Genomic DNA, 18,952 nt, shown 5'->3' on the forward strand with positions numbered 1-18,952 from the left:
GTTTTAGTCATATACCTTTATTTGCATATCTTACTTTCACTTGGAGATGGGACGAAATCGAAGGAATATTCTATTAATGTTCCTTTTATTTCAAGGGTAAAGTCAGGGATGGAAAGTCAATTTCAGGGGCATTCATTTCTCACGGTGTCCCTTTTGGCCTTTCAGATCTTCGGAAAATCCCACAAACTGGTCTGAAATTTTGATTTTTACTATTTGAGCAGTGTGGATTTCATTTAACAAAGTAGCGGCAGAGAAGTTCTACGAAACTAAGTGAGAACAACACGAGAAGTAAAGTTAGTGGTAAAGTTTCGCAAAATTTCAAAGAGAGTTTTTCTTCATTTCCGGTTAGATTCTCTTAGCAATTTCTCCTCCATGATTATTTTGTGATGAGTGATCCCTCTCTGTTTTAGGGATTTCTGCAATCACGAAATTGCGTTCGGCTAATGGATTTGGAACGCATTTCTTAGATACTTTACACACAAATTGCTACCGCATTCTTAAGCAGTACTTTTCGATATAGAAATTGTTTGTATCTAATTTGTCATCGTAGTCTAGTACTTGTGGTTGGGCCAACGTTGTGACGGTCTCATCTATAACGTACAAACCGACAAATTACATTAATTTTGCGTTTATATTGCCTCATCGACGTGTGCTCCATGTTTCCGTCTTTTCTTCTTGCACCACTTTATCGAGGTAGAGATCATTAGTGAACGAAAACTAAGCTGCGAAACTACCTGCTAGGAAAACGATCGACCAGAAAGTGTTGTGTTAAAAACATGCATCAACAATGTACATATATAACTAATGTATAATATAACTATGAAATAGGGGATGACTATCACGTGTTCTCGTACATTTTGTTTGTTTTTTTGTATGTACGTGCATGTACGTACGTTCTCTGATGAGAGTATTGCAAAGAAAGATCACATTTTTCGTGTCAGTTGGTAGCTGGGTCACTATCTAACAGCATTTCTTGATGGTTTCTTGAGATCCTTCCCACTGTCTCTCAATAGCAGCTCGATTTCATCTCTTCTTTACAATGGAGTTTGTGTTGGCCAAAACCAATTCATCAATCAATTTGTGAAGTAGATTTCTCTTAATCGAGATACTAATAGTTATGGAACACATGATACTTCTATGACGTGTATCGACGACCACATGACATCGTCAACTGCAAAGTACAGAGCAGCATAGAACCATTCACACAGCGGAACTCTGCTTTCGCATTTCCAACTCAAAGCAGGAGTTTCTTCCTTAGCTGGTAACCTTCTAAGCGATGATTCCGGCGTGAAGTTGAATCAGCAGTATTTTCTTCTCACTGTTATCTGCTTCTCACTTGTTTTACTTCGCGGTGTCGTTGATAAGTTTCGTTTTTTGTTGGTTCCGTTCGATGCTTTGCTCTGTTGTTTCTCTCTCAGTTATTTTGTGAACGACTACCATGTACCCACCTGTAATCGAAATGTACAGTAGGTTGTGCATGTAAGACTTGCACACAATTATCTCGTTGTCTCTTCGATGCCCATCTTTTCATAACCATCTAGAATTTGCGAGCTCCTGTGCATGCAATGAGGATCCGGTTGAATTCAAATGCCCTTGTTCAGGTAGGTAACATTGTCAAGAGATTCTTCAGCAAAAGTTTCCTCTCTTTCACCTATTATGAATCAAAGGATTATGAGTAACAGCTTTAGCTGTGGTGATCGGATACTTACAGTTCTTCTGCTTGTAACTTCAGATATCAGTGTTGGATGATTATACAAAACTGTAGTAAAGACGTTTCACTAGTGAAATCTACCTCTAATAACAGCAGGAAGCACTGTTTTGAAATAGTGCTACCCTTTTATTACAACTGAGATTCAATATTAGGGTGTAAGAAAACAAACAAAAATAAAGTTAAAAAATAAAAGTCTAAAGTTCCTGGCGTTAATCAATCCGCTTGGGATGCGCCCCCACGTTCACTTCAATTTAGAATCGTTTGAGGTTCACGAAAGTGTAACTGGCATATACAATAACTTGCGGTGGCTAGCCGATGTGTCAAGTCAGTGTTTTTATCCTCCGAGACAAGTCTGGTACCAATTTGTCGACCCCGGAGGGATGAAAAGCTTGGTCAGCACTAGGGCGGATTCGAACCTCCGATCGATCGTGCAGGAAGCAGAACCTTTAAGCGCTGCACTACACCCGCCCCTTAAATGAATAATATAAGTGATATATGTGGTAAGGAAGTTTTCTATCGCCCCTTACTACTTAGATTTCCTGACTTCCCGCTTCTGTTCTCATCACAATCGTATTCATTTATGGGCACTACCAATGCAGATGTAAAATGTAGTAATTGATTCAATTGTTTACTTCGAGGAATAGGGGCACTCAGTGGCGCCCTAAGACCTAAGTATTAGTCTTAAAGGATCTATGACATGCAAGCTAAAGTTACTAAGAGAAAGTAAGTCAGAGAGTCGAGCAATAAGGGCCCCACTAGGGCACCCCTAACTACATTTTCTTCACAACGTAGTTGTTATTGTAGCCCTCGTTCCTTATGTCTTTCATGATCTTCATCGCTCAAAGAAAGAAGTGGATATGTTGACTGAAGCATTGATGTACTTAGGTACTGAAGGTTCTCCTGAACTGTTTTTAAAACGCTACTGAGGTTTTGCTTTTTACCCAGATGCAGATGTTCCAAATCCCCAATGATAAGCAGTAAATCTCGTCGTTTTTTTTTTTGTGATTTTTGCCGGACTCCTCTCTTACTAACGTGGTAACAGTGTAAAGATTAAATGAAAATGGAAATCATCGCAAAAAGAGGTGTGATCATTTTTGGAGCCCGTGAGCTCATTAATCCGCATTGTAAGTATGCGAGTGGCTTATAAGTAATGAGAGTATGAGAAAACTTTGCGCAGAATGAGATATCATGAAGATATCTCGAAGCAGCTGTCAGTTCTGTAAGGTCTTATTTTTATATTTCATTGTGTCGAGAAACAAAGGAAACCACTTTAATAGTCAGATAGTTTGTTCTATCCAGATTTCTTTTTCCATTCATTTGATGGGAGAATTCAATGTTTGGACGTCCACAGAGTGGTGCAGATGCACGTCATGTCATTCGAATAATGGTTAAAGGACACTTTTAGTGTTCTTCTTCTTAATCATTCTGTTTAGTTCCCTCGTATCGTCGCAAATTGTGAGGACACCAAATTATCAAAAGTTAAAAATAGCTGGTGGGGCGACGCGACGTTCGCTCATCATATGCGGCTGTTGCCTCAGTCCATCGCTGCTGCTCTTTATCGCAAACCGGCGACCTTTGCCGCCGTGAATTGCAGATTGACTTCCGGATTGGCCTGCCCTATGCAGGTAAATCAGAATCTATAATTATTTTTGTGTAAATGCAGGACTTTCTGAAGGATAACAAAGTCAGGCGCCATCATCACCTCGCAACCGAAAAGTTGGTCCATTGCGCTATAGCTGATCATGTCACCTTGTATGCTCGGCTCCGATTATAGCTGGGAAAGACTACTTATCTGCGTAAAGTATGAAAGAAATCGTGATGACGTTTCCATCGTTATTATTCGAGGCTTGCAAAAAACATCGAAAAAGGGGAATTCTGACAACTTCGGAAGTCGTTTTCTTGCCACTCCAAGTTTTTTTTAGCATTATATGGGGTAGGTCGTTGCTAACAAAGTTTTCCCCTTCCACGAGGCTTCCTTACCTGAAAATTGCCACATTGTCCCCGATATCAACATCCCCAATATCATCTCTGTGATGCCTCAGATTGCTGGAGATACCTTTCCTATCAAGTTTGGTGGAAGCAGTGTTAAGGCCTCAACATTTCCTCCAATTTTGAACAACTGTTAGCGATTACTCGTAAAATACGTCTCAACTTTTGTTTTTACAGATGAAATGGTCCCAAATTATGCCATTTAATTTTACGGCATGGTGAAAAGGTCCTGAAACTCAGTGCAGTTTCGTAAGCGGCTGCGTTCGAAGCGGCACAGTGGAGCTAACGTTCGGAATCGAGATGAGAGAATCGCTTTTACTCGGATTGGAGAGATGAAAGTGCACATTGTGCAGCTGCACCCAGATTTAGGTCGCTTTAACCCAATCATCCCTCTGAAGTGTTTTGTTTGCAATTGAATTTGCAGAGAACTTTCCTTTCTTAGATAGATTCTAATTTAATGTTTTGTCAAAAAAGTTTCAGTAACTTGAGGTTCTGGATTTCGTGGAAATTTCGCTCAACGTTTCCAGATGTTATTAGTAAATATGAACATAAACTAAATTCGTATTTTAGGGCACAAACAACTTAAAGGCATCACCCCACGAATCTGGAGTGGTACGGATTTCCGGTGGAGTATTCGTATACGTTGTAGATTATGGGGAGGAGGGTGATTACGTCCATTTCTTCCTAATTGCCGTAGAAAACGGCCCGGAAGGTACGGCTTCGAGCGTTTCGTCGCACTATTTTTTACAAGGAGTTCGATTGGAGCGCTCCAGCCCTGTGCGGCGCCGCATCTTCCTCACCGTTTTTTACGGAAATTAGGAAGAAATGGACGGAACCACAACCTTCTCTGTAATCTACGATTTCGTATACGAATATTCCACCTGAAATCCGCACAACCTCAGATTCGTGGTATGCTGCCTTTAACACATTTTATGGTTTCTTCTCTATAAATAGGGGAAGTAAATAATCATCTAACGTTCAGTTCTCATAATATCGTATTGTTTTCAATGTCTTCTGTTTGTGTCATCTGGCCGACAGTCCCTTGATATATATCCATGCTCAACTAATTCATACCTCCAATCTGAGAACATTCCCGTGTCGGGGAACGGCGACCCTACAGGAGCAAATCAGCGGCCCCAGGAGTTCGATCCATTAAAGGCAGCGTTCTAGAATTTTTTTTTTTTGGATTTCAATCATTAATTAATTGATGGAGTATGATATGATATACAAAGTGCGCAGAGGAATCTATGCACTATTGAAGAAATGATAAGAAAGAATCTTGGAATTTTTCAAAACATGCGAGTTTCATATAGGAATCGTTGTTGCGTTTTAGATTCTATCCTGTAATTTCTTTATTCCAATACCGCTGAACTGAAGAGGGACGAAAAAGTAGAACTGATGACTCTTTTTTTGTAGCATTTCAAAGATTTGAGAGTTTTTTCGTTTTCATTAGAACTGAAAGTATGTCCTTTGCAAAGTAGGCCCCTAACTTCACGTAATACAGTAGAGAACTGAACATAAGAACGTTCTCTTGTACACTCTCCTTAAGGCGCAGCAGCCTATTCAACGAATGCTGATTCATGTGATTGCCAGTGAATGCTTGTTGTCGTTCTTAAAGTCATGCGGTGGCTAACTCTTACTTTTGCTCATTTTTGTGTGGCTTGTTTTCAGAAGCAGACATTCCGCCCCAAAAAAGTCCTGATTTTAAGCAAAGTGACACGGTATGAATTTGAGAAACGGCTGCATAACAATGCCGACGACAAACAGCTGGAAACAGTGGTAAGGTTTTACACATTCGTTAACATTTAATTATTCCATGAAATGTTCTCAATTCGAACTTGTATTCTTCAGTTTTAGTTAGGTCGTCGAGGATCTGATTACAACCTACTGTTTTCCAAGCATGAAATCCATCATGCTTATTTAAAAACGATCCAGTCTGAGCTTGAGTACGTTTCACTTTGCACTATGGCTTTATTCTTCGAATTTTTTTTTGTCTTCTGTTCCGTACTTGGGAAGACTTTATGCGATGTTTTCTCTCTTCAAGCGATCGCTGATATCGGCATTTTAGTGCACTATTCGACATATGGTGCCCATTAAATGGAGCTAAAGTTCGAACTTTTGTGAACCACTGCTTCATTTTTTGCAGAAATGTTTGGGAAAGCAGCAAATTTAGAAAATAATGTGCTACCAACGATTGAACTAGAACATCTAGTGAGCTGCGTGTAAATTAATGACACCTGCGGCACCTTCAGTTTACTTGTAAATGACACAATGTATTTCGCACTCGATAGGCTACATTCATACCTCTCTCTTCCTTCTCTTAGTAGTCTTACGTAACAAGATCTCTTCTTGATGTATTTCATGGTGGATTAAACCTATAAAAATATTCAAAGATTAGATAGAGAAACCGGCGATATAAGCGACTATCACCAAAACCACATTCAATTACTGCAGATAAACGATTTTATTCGTATTGTATACACGTAAAATTTGACAATCGTAGAGTTTCTTTTTTTTCAGCCATAAAACTTACTTACTTACTTACTCTTTTTCTTTCAGCCATAAAACTTACATTTTCCGAGATATTCGTCAAAACGTTTTCCTAGATGTGCATTATCAAACACTTATTTTCAAGAGGGCGGTATAAGTAAAGCAAAAGATGTAGTAAGACAAGAGAGCAGTGATACATTTGTTAGAAAAAACAGTCTAACAGTCGTTGAGTAAGTTCCAAGTTCGACCTTCTTTGAATCTTGGCATCGTAGAGTTTGATTGTGTACTACTTTCTTAAGCTGAACCAAGATTGTTATTGATCTTTATTCTGGCTAACGTTTCGGCATCGTCGCCTTCTTCAGAGCCTTGATAGCCACGAAATCGTGATGTTAGCGGACCACCCGACGCCGAAACGTTAGCCAGAATAAAGATCAATAACAATCTTGGTTCAGCTTAAGAAAGTAGTACACAGTCTAACAGTCTTTCTGAAGAAACTGGAAGCAATAGGGGAAAAATGACTGCGTCGCAAAAATGAACTATTAATGACTCTGAAGAATCTTTTCTGATATATAAGCTGAAAGCCTGCAAAAAAAAGTGCAAGTCAGAAATTCGGTTACATTTTATTCATTAATCAGTTACATTTTATGTAAATGATTATTAATTTAATCATTTACAATCACTTGTTTGCAAAGTGGCGGAAATGTCGGTGGCGGAATTGTACCGGAAATTTCTGCCGCTGCTTTTTGCCCTGTTAAAGTCACCACTTCTTCCGGTGATGGAAATATGGCTCGTGTTTGAACTGCATTAGTTGTTTGTGGATTCTTGTCGTCGAGCATTCTTTCTTGGTGTTCCAATGGCGGAGTGCATTGAGAAGATGGCCACGATGTGAGTAGTCGAAGCTGGCTTCGAATACCACATTTGGATCGTTCTCCTCTCCTCGGTCAACCGTATATCGGGCAGGACGAAAGTCGGCTCATCGTCGCTCGTTCTTTCTCCGCAATATTTGATCCAGATACTCCGGGCCAAAACCTTGTACGTAACACGCAGTGATGAGATTATTCAGTTGTTCCTAGTATCGGTAATGGATAACTTCTTGTGGAGGTGAACAATGACAGCATGATTCCAGATATCGTAGGTCAATATTTAACGAATGATATTCGTCATCTTCCGAATCCCAGATGGAGGAAGTGATTTGAGCATTGCTGCCCTAATTCTATCATCTCCACCGCTCTTTCCATTCTTCAACCCATGGACACAGACCAGACTTCCGACTCAGTCGGTGGCTCTTCTCTAACCGCGTGTGTTGGTAGTTGGACGTGCTTGGACAGTGGAGCTCGTAGCGCTTGCCGACTCAGTTAGCTTACCATGATCCCTCGCAAATTGGATGAGTCGCTTCACGAATACCCGCTCCGCTTAGCAGTGTTGACGACTGGTGAACAGTTTTCCACCTTGCCGCTATACTGCCTTAGCAAAGCATAGGCTTTCCTCGAGTTCTCCCCACTCATGCCCGTTCATACTCCTCCGCTCTTGACCTACATCCTTCTCCGCTGTCTTTTTGTGGTTGATTACGCAGCTTCTTTCTCGGGCGTTTTTCCTGGCCGAGATCACCCGTAGTGCTAGTGGAACGCACAGAATTGTGCCTAGATCTTACCGCCGCAAATGCAAAGGGAAACTTCTTTTTTGGCATCAAAACCGGAAGCTCTCATAGCCTCGTGGATACACTCTGCAAAGCTTCTTCTAGCCCTTACTCCGACATGGATAGATAAACACTGCCGGAATTCTAACACTCTTCATCATTCAGACTTGCCATGTCGATTTTCGGTTAAAGATATGCTCCTCGGTTTCTCTATTGGAAACGTTGAGAAGAACTGGACGGTGTTCAGGGTCAACGTCCCAAATAGCTGTAGATTTTTGAGCGCCTGAATGAGGAATATTCCTCTTAATGACGTAGTCTGGCTGAACTTTGAGAGTTCTCATCTTTCCCTTAGGTCGGTCTTTGGGTGACGGCGTCGGTGATTCCTCTTAAACGTGAAAGTGATGATGCTTCCGTGTTCCCATAGGTCGCGCAGACAGTTACCGTTGTACGACGTGTGATAACAGGGGTAATAGACAGTAGGCATCAACGCATTCAGTTCACCATAGAAAGGGTTCCTGTTTCCCAAAGGGGCAACGGCTTTGGTTTAATTTCCTCCAGGCTGAGATTGTTGTAGGTTTTCATAGCTGCTACGTACATTCCTACCTTATTCTCATCTGCATCGCAGCAGACAGTGCGATCTCCATTACTTTGATCGGGACAGTCTCCGATTATTGTTTCCTGTAGTACAACAAACAGCACATAGAGATATCCCAAGAGTTAAGACAGGATGGCTTGTTGAATTCACTCTACACTATCTGTGACCTTAATGTGGCAAAACGCTTAGCTGTTACCAAAGGTTCTCTGCTTCACTTATGTAGTTGACATTTCTGATTCTAGGCTTTGGCGGTTTGCTGGATGTCATCACTTTTTTACGCCATATAATTGTTAGGGCCACAACGAGCAAGTAGCGGCCGGGCTCGTATCCATGGGTCACCACAGATACGGGTGGCCTGTACGAGTAATACTTAAGCATAAGAATGTTGTAGAAAGTTACAGCAACTGAGGCAAATTCATTCGAAAGCTGCACTTCTTTGAAAATACCCTATAAAATATGTAAACTTTCCTCTTTCTCATCGAATAAACTTTAAAACGTGTTCTTGCATGCAAAAACAAGCATGTTTTGTTTATACCCAGACTTCATACTATAAAGAGTGATTGAGCGATAGGGAAGGGGTGGTTCGGAGTTCTTTTATGTAGATACAATCGATTTTATTAACACTATTACACCTATAAAGACCTATGTTTACTCATAAAAGGATGTAACAAAGATCGAATTTTCTTCGAAAGTCGTAAGAATTGGACTTCAGATGTTATCAGTGCCGACAAAATTTGGAAGGACAGCCGTAATAGTAGAAACCGATTGATTGCTGACGTTGTCTAATTCCATTAAGGACACGGTAACGAAAGAGAGGTCTTACGTCTGAGAATGTTTCTTTTTTGGATGTTTCCCACCTAGAATTTAAGAGACACGAAAAGAAAGAATTTCGCCTATAAGAGTTTCTTTAGATCTCCTTCAAAATATTGTAACGAGAATGTGAAACATACTACATTCTCGTTACAATATTTTGAATTTAAGTTTTTCTAATAGGTTGAGTCGAAAGTTCTCGGGCAATGTGATAGTGATGACTTCTAGAGATTATCACCCAGCAAAGTGCTAATGAAAATGGACGCATTAGCTACCGTTTGATAGAGTACAAAAGGCTCTTGAAAGCGTAGGTTAACAATTACAATGACCTAGTTCTTTTCCTGTCACCCTGCCACGCAGTTGCAAGCCGTCGTCACTTCACCTCCGCAACGTCATACTTATTCTCCATCTATCTGGCGAAGAACCAGCAAATATCGATAGACGTCTGAGGGAAGTTTACAAGGAGTACAATCCCGCTAAAAGTACAGTCTACAAGTGGCTTTCGAAGTTGGAGTCGGGCAACTATTCCATCGAAGATGAAGACCATTCGGGAGCGTTCTATGGAGTTGGATCTGGACTTGCTGTGGAGACAGGTGGAAGCCGTTCTGTATCAAACCACCCACGAAGTGCAGTCGCTCTTGGGATGAGTCAAACCACAGTTGTTTGCAGATTGAAGTCAATCGTCAGGGTGCGAAAACTAGGTGATGGGTAAGACATGCTCTGACGCAGTATGACATGGACCGCCGCGCTGATATGGTACTTTCACTCCTCACAATCAAGCGCACTCACGCGTGGCTTGAACACCTAGTTACCGGGGATGAGAAGTGGATTCTCTATTCTAACATTCACCGGCGTGCCCAATGGGTTGAAAAGATGCGGATGCTGAAGATGTCGCTAAACTCAACGTACACGCCATAAATGTTATGCTCTGCATCTGGTGGAGCGTACACTGCGTCGAATACTGGGAGCTGCTCGCCGAGGGATGTACAGTGATCGCAGACGTCTACATTGAGCAACTGAGGAATTGAAAGGCAAATCCCGAAAATGCACGCGCGCAGCAGCGCGAAGTCTACTTCCAGCACGATAATGCTCGATCGCACCATGCAAAACGACCACGATTGAACTGATGAAGTTTGTCTGGACTATTTTACCACACCACCGTGTTCCCCGGAGCAAGGGCATCTACCATCTGCCTCAACGTTAGCAGAAGGCTATCGATGTAAGATAAATAAAAATATTATCAATTTGTCCGAGAACTTTCGACTCAACCTAATCGAATGGGAAAACTTGCTGAAGCTCTGATTGTTCGAGTGAGAAAAGTGTATGATCTTAATTAAATTCTAGTAAATCGAATCATACTTGATATAAACAATTCTATTCTCAGTATATTGTAGGCGATGATTTCCCCATCAGAGTATAATTTTCGCACTTCGCAGATCCTCTCCCGTTCTTCCAATATTCGGATGGGACGTGAAAAAAGTGTGAATTTTTCTCATTTGTGTCCCATCTTAATATTTGATTTTCATATCCAAATTCCAAAAAAAAAACTGCGAGGTATCAAAATTACTAATTTGAACATTTTGTTGAGCACATCTCTTGCGAACTTCTTGCAAAGTATTTCTTGGAGTATTTTTCTCATGAAATTACCAATGATTTTGTAAACCTAGCAATATTTGCGCAATATGAGTGTTTTTGTTGTCAAGTGTCGAATGCCCAATTAAATTCACTTATAAACCGTTCCCAACTATGATATATTAATTTGATGTGTTCTTTTCGAGAATGATTCTCCGATTTTTCTTCGCTTCTTTTATCCTTTGAGATTCCTTTGTTCTCCCCTTCTAGCAAATGCAGTTGTTTGTAAACATGAACATGTGGGTTGTGGTTTTTGGATGATGTTGGGGAAATAATTCAAGAGTTCAAGAAGTTTCACTTGAGTTTTAGATTCCTTAATCCCTTAAAAGCATCACCCCACGAAACTGGGGTCGTACGGGTTTCAGGCACGGTAATGCCTATACGGGGTCGTAGATGTGGAAGAGGGTGATTCCGTACCTCTCCTTGTATTAGTGTAGACGGACAACCTCGGAACGCCGTTTCTTACGACCTACCTTTGCGCCCTCCCGTCTGCGATTCGTCGAAAACCCATTCGAAAAACGAATAAGGCGGGGGGCGGGGTGCAAAGGTTGCGCCAACAGAAGCCGTCGTAAGAAGCAGTTCCGGGGTCATTTACACTGATACAGGGATAGATGTACGGAATCACCCTCTTCCTCACAATCTACGACTCCGTATAGCCATTACCCGCCTGGAAAGCGTACCACACCATATTCGTTGGGTGATCCCTTTAATTCAAGCTATAGCTGCCGTCGAATGTGTTCAACCGGATAGGTGCCGCCTCCTTCCACCTGGACGAGACATGGGTATGAAATGTCTATCAGACACAGGAGGAGGTATGTTGCGATGAACACGACGCGCTCAATTGGCTGAACACGTTCGGCACGGACTATAGAAGAGTGTGAGTTCAGACTATATATGCGTAAGACAGTAGCGAAATCGGAAGTGCTGTGGAAATATGTAACTTGCATTAAAGACATCACCCCATTCGTGGGGTTACATATTGCTATCAAAGATGGAAACTATTTTCTTTCAAAATGATAAATAAATTATAGAAAAATTGTAGAAATTACAGAAAAGCAGGCGTGGAATCGAGAGTAGTACAGCGGTCTGAATATACTGAAGAAGCTGTGCAGTGGGCAGATGCAGTAATGAGTGCTGGTGGCGATGGTACTTTCCTTCTCGCTGCATCACGAATCCATCAAAACAATAAGCCCGTAATTGGCATAAATACGGACCCTCAAGGGTTTACATTTTCGATATTTCTGTAGAGACTGTTCCTTGTTCGTAATGCAGCACATTTTCAGGTCGGAAGGTTACATGTGTTTGATGAGGAAACTGCCAAAGGAGCATTTTAGATCAGCGCTTCAGCGATTACTGGACGGAGATTTCAGGTGTCCGTCGGCTCTTTGTCCTTTCGCTCAGTCTTGTATCGAATAGTTTAGTTGGTTGTATCGTCAGCGTCTTCGCATTGTGCTGAGAAGCGACGCTCCAAACGGAGTTGGTGATTCAGTCGATTTACACGATCGGCAGTTGAACAAGGAACCGTACACTTCTCGATGGATGGATGTGTCTTCTAAGCCCGGTGCGTCAACTCAGCGAACACCGCAACAGCGTTCCCCCCGAAGCACTGACGCCAGTCCATTTTCGAGTACTGCTAAAAAGTGGGTTTCGGCTACTTTGAAAATTGTGATCTAGCTTAATTTAGCTGCTTTATGAACCCGCATAGCGGATGTGGTCAATCAGCTAGTGTAGAGAAACGGGAAATTATTTAAGTTATTCGTGAAGAAGTTAGGGCTAGTGTGAAGTGTTATCATTTCAGCTGCTGATTTCATTTAACAAGACGGTCATTAAGGAAATACATGAGCACTTTATTTTCGCAATTAGTTACAGAACAACATAACGGAGTATTGATAGGCTGCTAGTGGTGGTATCCACTTCCGGCGCTGAAAAGGCGATGGTGATGGATTGTGAAATGAAGTCATTTTAAAGCCTTAATTGGAAAGTTGGGCTGTGTCGTCGCCAATTTCGTCAAAAACGATGTTCTACTTGTCGCCGTGTTGATATGTCCAGGCTGTGCTCACTCTTTTCCCTTTCTGGCATGATTTACTCCCGTTATGAAATACCGGACCGCGTATGCGAGTCTGATTGCTACCTGTTTACGGTGGCCCTAATTCTACCAACCGCACCAGGTATATAACTTGCGCAGTTACATGGCGGAAGTTACCCAGATATTGCAAAAAGGTTCTTTTGTCCATAATACCTCCAAAGCCCAACCCGAGTATGTTGGGCAAGGCTGTATTCAAGAAAGAAACGCCTCATCGAAGATGCTGACAAGATCATGCGATTATACTGTCGATTAGGTCAAGTGAGTCATTTGAATATGCGTCTCTTGGAGAGTTGATCGACGAAGTCAAAAGATGAATTCAAAGTCTGTGTTGTTGTGTTCGTATTCGTAAACCTAGTCATGAGTGATCAGTGAATCCAAATTATTTATTTCTCAATCGAAGGATAAAGGATAAAGTGTCTTTCATTAATCAATCCGCTTAGAATACGCCACCGCTTTCACTTCAGAATCGTTGCAGGTTTACGAACGCGCAACTAGCCTGTGCAATGACTTTCAGGGGCTAGCAGGTGTATCAAGTCAGTGTTTTTAACCAATACGAACTCTACTCGAATTCCTACTTTTTACTCTGTCCTATGTTCGGATTGGACGCTGGAACATTCTCAATCTGCTGTTTTTTTGTAGCAAATGAGAAGAGATTTTATAAATACAGATCCGTAAATAAAACTGCACATATCTATTTCATGTAGGAAGCGTACTCGTTCTTCATCGGAGAAGGTGACAATGCAATTACCGGTCTTGGCTCTGAACGAAGTATTCATCGGTGAAAGCTTGTCTTCTCGAGTTTCCTATTATGAGATACAAATTGACAATAGCAAGATGGTTAAACAAAAAAGCAGTGGGATCGCAATTTGCACAGGTATGTTTATTATGAATTTTGATTAGGTTTCCATGTTGTTTTTTTTTTGTAAGTGCAGTGCATTGACATTTTTATGTCTAACTTGAAGGTAAAGATCACCTTGATGTTTTACGCTTCAAAAAGCATTGACATTGTTTTTTAAATAAATTTACCGTAGTTTCAACAATTCAGCAAAACACTCGATTATGCTTGATTAGAATCGGCCGAGGCCGCATATACGAGCTTCATTGCTGCCTGCTTGGGTAGCGATACTTGTACTAAATGCATTCGGACTTTTGAGTGTGGCCTCTGCGCAGGTACGAGCCATATAACTTACACAGTTATATGGTGGAAATTACCTAGCAAGCTATTATATGTGTTACCTAAAGCCCAACCCAAGTAGGAAAAATACTCAGATGGAGTATGAAACCTTCGGTAACGACACTCTGTTTCGTTGCACTGAACTGCCAGACACTTTCGATATGAAAGTACTGCGGTCGCTCAGTGTCGATAGACAGTTCATGCGAAACGCTAAGCCTCTCAGGTAATGGAACAGTGACGAATGGATGGAATTTTTGCTGATGATTGAGAAGGTAGGCCATAGATATATCGAACACGGGTGCGACACGTCTTTTCAAAAATGTGGGTAATCGGGGATAATACAATTCGGCTATTAAGTGAAAGTGAGCGAGGAATCCACCTCTATAAGATCGAGATAGGCACTGTAGTCAATTCCTTTTTCTTCCCAAGATTTTGAAGATTTTTGCTGCATGTCATCATACATCATCAGCCTCATCCACACGAAATGTGCAGTTGGTACAAAATGTGTTGTAATACGGCGACGCTACGCATCCGTGAAGGTTGGCGATTAGCTCTGTCTGTGTCTATAGTATGCAGCAAACTACCCACACCTCTTTCCTTTTTGGTTTTTGTGCTTTTTCGTTTTCTTCGTCTGGTAACGCAGGATCAGAGAATTGTATTGAAATCATTTCCCTTTGGTTTCATCATTGTTTTGCTTCTAGGCGCTTGTAAGATATTAGTTTTAAGAGAGTTAATTTCTATCCCATTTTTTGTATTTGTGTGTGATTGACATCCTTCGTAGCCATAATAATACCAAGAAAACCTCCTTTCACTGGCTCTATAGGCTATCTTACGCCTATTCGTGCATTATACAAAAAAGCAGTGAAAATCATTTTATAAAAAAGCAAAAGGGGGCCTGGAGAGTTTTACGCATGTTATAGAGGGTACCCAGTGTTTGCCTTCGCCAAGGAAGCGTCACGTAAACGTGTTCCAACTTGTTTTACGCCGAGTGCATGTTAGCATGAGGCACAGAACGAACTGTTTCCAGTTGATGGAGGAATGTGTCATAATGACTGGTTTACCTTGATTAGCCTGATTACCTTGACTCCCGTTGATCTTCGAACTGGTCGAGCGGACGCCAGTAATTCTTCCATTTGTCCCGATCGCGTGCCAGAGTTGCTGAGTGGTTCCTCCTTTCGCTTTTTTTTTCTTTGAAGGACTTCGTGAAGAAATCTGACCATCGATTGGGCGGTCTTCCTGTAGTGAGCTTAATATCGCGGAGAACCCACTCGCTCACGGCTCTGGTCCAACGACTGTCGTTGAGGCGCATCAAGTGTCCGACCCACCTTATTTTACATTCTTTGGCAAACGCGGCGGCCTCGACCGCTGACATAGAAGAAAACTTCGAATCTCGTCCCTTAATTGCGTGAATCGGGATACTCCTAGCATTACTCTTTCAATTGCGCCTTCAATAACGCTTACTGCGTTTTCTCCCTGCTTGCAAAATGCCCACGTTTCCGAAGCATAGGTCAGAGCAGGAAGTACGGTGGTGTTGAAGAGGTGAACCCCGAGCCTTGGTCCTCTTTACTATATCCCGATGCTCTTATACGATCCCCAAGCCCCTCGTCTCCTCCTGCCCAGCTCTGGGGTCAGGTCGTTCAATTCATGTTCAATTCCCGACGGTGATGAACGTAGCTGGTGCACTGGGATATGTTCGTTTCGTTGAGCGTGAATGAGGCATCCGAGACCTATTCGTTACGGATGAACATCGTCTTTTGCAGATTCAGTTGAATACCGATACATCCACATGTTCCGTCGAATTTGGTTTGCATTCGTTCCGCTTGGCTGATGCTAGGTGTAATCAGAACGATGTTATCAGCGAATTTATACAACAACACTTTCTTGCTGGTCTTCCACCTTGCATTCCGACAGGAAACGTGTAAAAAGCCTCGCCAAGGTGTTGATGAGTAGTGGCGGAAGGTTCTTCAGGTGTTCTGGTCTTATTCTGTCGAGGACGGGTGCTGTACGATTTCTTACCGACATGATAGCATGTCGTACTTCAGCCTGGAATCCTCTGGAATGAAGAACCTCTGGAATGGCATGTCCTTCTTACTTCAGATGATAAGTAGGCGAGTGGACATGGCTGTCGAAGAGATCAGAGTAGAAATCGTAGATGATTTTCTCCATCCCCATTCTCGATGCAATGGCTGCTCCCTTTGGGTTCCGGAGGGCAGTCATCTTCGTCTTGCGACTGGCGAAGTCTCGACGGGCATAGCGGATGCTTTTTCCCGCCTCTTCAGCTTCAGCTAGAACTTCTTCTGTTCTCTTTTTAAGGTCTTCCTTTATCTCCTCTGCAAGGCCTCGCGAGTTCGGACGTGAGTTCTTGGTTCCTTGCGGCTCGTGCTGCTCACGCTGGTGTATCAGCACAAGAGTTTCGAGAGATAGGCGCCTCTTGATGGTTTCAAAACTCTCAGCATTCCTCGTGTCCTATATTCCTCGTCGATGTTGTGCATTGCGGAATCTTCCCAAAAGCCGGCTAGCTTAGCGAAGAGATGCCAGTTAATGATAGTTCTGGGACTTCGCTCTTTGAACTTGGTGGCTTTTTCTGCTCTCCTTGTGAAGGAAAATCTTCCACAGAGGAGGCGATGATCTGATCGTGTATAGAACTTTATCACAACAGCGACATCCGTCAGGCAGAAAATTTTACTAACGGTGATGTGGTCTTTTTCATTACGGCACCCTCCAGCGGGTGACTCCCACATCCAGCGTAGAGAGGAGGGCTTCTGGTATTGCTAGTTCTCATGGATGGTCGCCTCTTCTCTTATCTTAGTCGCCATATACTCGGAGAGCCTCTCCCCTGTTCATCTCATTGTAGGTGTTTCCCGATGTGAAGTTCTTCAGGCGTTCTTCTTTGGCCAATTTTGGAGTTGAAATCGTCAATTATTACCTTGTAGAAGGCATGATCTTCTCGGCAGAACTTCTCCAAGTCCAAATAGAAAGCTTCGATTTCTTTTTCGTAGCTTGATGTTGGAGCGTAAGCGACCAAGATAATCAAACATCCGCAGATGTCCGATTCGGGTCGTAAGTTGTTCGAAAGAATCGCTGTTCATTGCCATATTCGTGTTGACGAGGACGCCAACTCCACCAATACCTCTACTGTCGCATGTTCCTAAGAACAGCTCTTCTCTAGTTTCATATACGGCGTTGAGAGGGTGGCGTCGTCTTGTTTCTGTCAGTCCGATGACATTGTACGTAATCTTCTTGGCTTGCACCATCAGATCTTCGATGGCCGCTTTCGATGCAAGCGTACGTACGTTATAAGTACAGATCGTCATCCTAATCCTTCTCCGTTTCGGTAGCCGTTATAAGTACAGATCGTCATCCTAGTCCTTTTTCGTTTCGGTAGCCGTTATAAGTACAGATCGTCATCCTAATCCTTTTCCGTTTCGGTAGCCTATGTGACTCCTGCAACCCCGTCTTTCTTTGCGCTACCGTACCAAGCCTTCCTCCAGAATCAGGAGACTTTTTTCTATTAGTGTGACACGTAAAATTGTAAAACCCATCGGCAAGTTGCAAGCCTCTAGTTCCATGAGTTTTTGGGAAACTTTGCGTTCTACCGGAGTGGACAGATGGAGCTTATTTGTTGGAGGCGACTCCAAATCGCCTCCCTTGCATCTCACAGTCACTTGATTGCAGGTTTTTGACCGGACCGACGTGCGGGTTACAAGGATGTTACGAGTCGGGCCTGGCTCAGCAGAAATATCGAGTCCATCCTCTGAATCCACACGCGTCTCTGGGCAAGCACAAGGTCGCTTTTGGTCTGCGATTAGCCCTTATCCGCCACCCGGGGTGCGTCACGTAGCCTTGCCACTAACCGGCTGTGATCCCTCTAGTAAGGGAGGTCTAAGCGACGTGTGATTCACTCTATAATTATGCTGCTCCACACAATTATAATGTGTTCTTTTATCTTAAATGAAGCAAGCTGCTTCTGTTGCGAATACTATACTCATGAACTCTTCCGTTCACGATTTACATTTGACTTCAGGGACTTTGTCAAATCTACAAGCAGCGGTCGTACCGGGTGTTGAAAGGTGTATTTAAGTACGTAACTGAGGATTAACTGGGCATCTAACTCAATGCACATGCATCTAAATGTTTGTTCAATTGTTCTTTTACATATTTTACATGTTTTTCAAGGTACTGGTTCTACATCGTGGTATTTCAATATCAACAAACTGACTGAACAATGTGTTTCTGAATTGCTTGCTATAACCTCGGATCGCTGCAAGGTATAAACAAATTTTAACATAGTATTTTCAGCGTAAGTTTTTAGTTTTTGATATGCTCCCACTGCATTAGGGATAAGTATAGATACAAGGCTTAGGTCAACTTACCGGTGGACGACAAAAAGGTCATAAGTGACATATGTACAAAATTCAATCAACAGCTCATATTTTCACCTGATTTACGACGTAAGTCTATGTAATACTAGTCTGTTTCTATTTTTATTTCTGTTTCTAAATCTGCATAAGTATTTTAATGATCAACTTCGTAAGTTTTCCATGTAGAGATGGCATTCACAGTACGGGATCCCATTTTTAACGCAACATTTCCACCGACGGTACCTCGAGGTTTCGCTGAGAAGATATTGGTTAAAAGTCGTGGTTATGATGCACATCTGGTAAGATTATGACAATGCATTCGCCGTATTCTCACCTAATTCTCATCTATACTTTCGTCCGATTTTTTTTTTTGTGAGTTTGTCTTTAGGTAGTAGACGGAGGTGTCTCGTATCGATTTAACGATGGAGCTGAAGCTTCGATTGAAGTTCACGAAGAGGATGCTCTGCA

General features: G+C 42.2%; 1 protein-coding gene across 1 annotated transcript in view; it reads left to right on the forward strand.

Moving 5' to 3' along the window:
* Positions 1–1,565: 1,565 nt before the first annotated feature.
* The window catches only part of RB195_018154 (uncharacterized protein), a gene marked incomplete at both ends in the record, with an annotated part of 17,406 nt that continues 19 nt past the window's right edge, over positions 1,566–18,952 (forward strand). The window contains 12 exons of the mRNA XM_064185470.1: positions 1,566–1,601; positions 3,145–3,336; positions 5,372–5,479; positions 5,558–5,646; positions 11,915–12,085; positions 12,147–12,233; positions 12,285–12,503; positions 13,654–13,823; positions 18,300–18,391; positions 18,487–18,574; positions 18,671–18,783; positions 18,873–18,952. The exon at positions 18,873–18,952 is cut by the window's right edge and continues 19 nt beyond it. Of these exons, the coding sequence (XP_064041351.1) occupies positions 1,566–1,601; positions 3,145–3,336; positions 5,372–5,479; positions 5,558–5,646; positions 11,915–12,085; positions 12,147–12,233; positions 12,285–12,503; positions 13,654–13,823; positions 18,300–18,391; positions 18,487–18,574; positions 18,671–18,783; positions 18,873–18,952 (1,445 nt within the window). The remainder of the gene's footprint in view (positions 1,602–3,144; positions 3,337–5,371; positions 5,480–5,557; positions 5,647–11,914; positions 12,086–12,146; positions 12,234–12,284; positions 12,504–13,653; positions 13,824–18,299; positions 18,392–18,486; positions 18,575–18,670; positions 18,784–18,872) is intronic.

The sequence above is a fragment of the Necator americanus genome, chromosome II (genome assembly GCF_031761385.1).
Source record: "Necator americanus strain Aroian chromosome II, whole genome shotgun sequence".
Classification (NCBI taxonomy): Eukaryota; Metazoa; Nematoda; class Chromadorea; order Rhabditida; family Ancylostomatidae; genus Necator; species Necator americanus.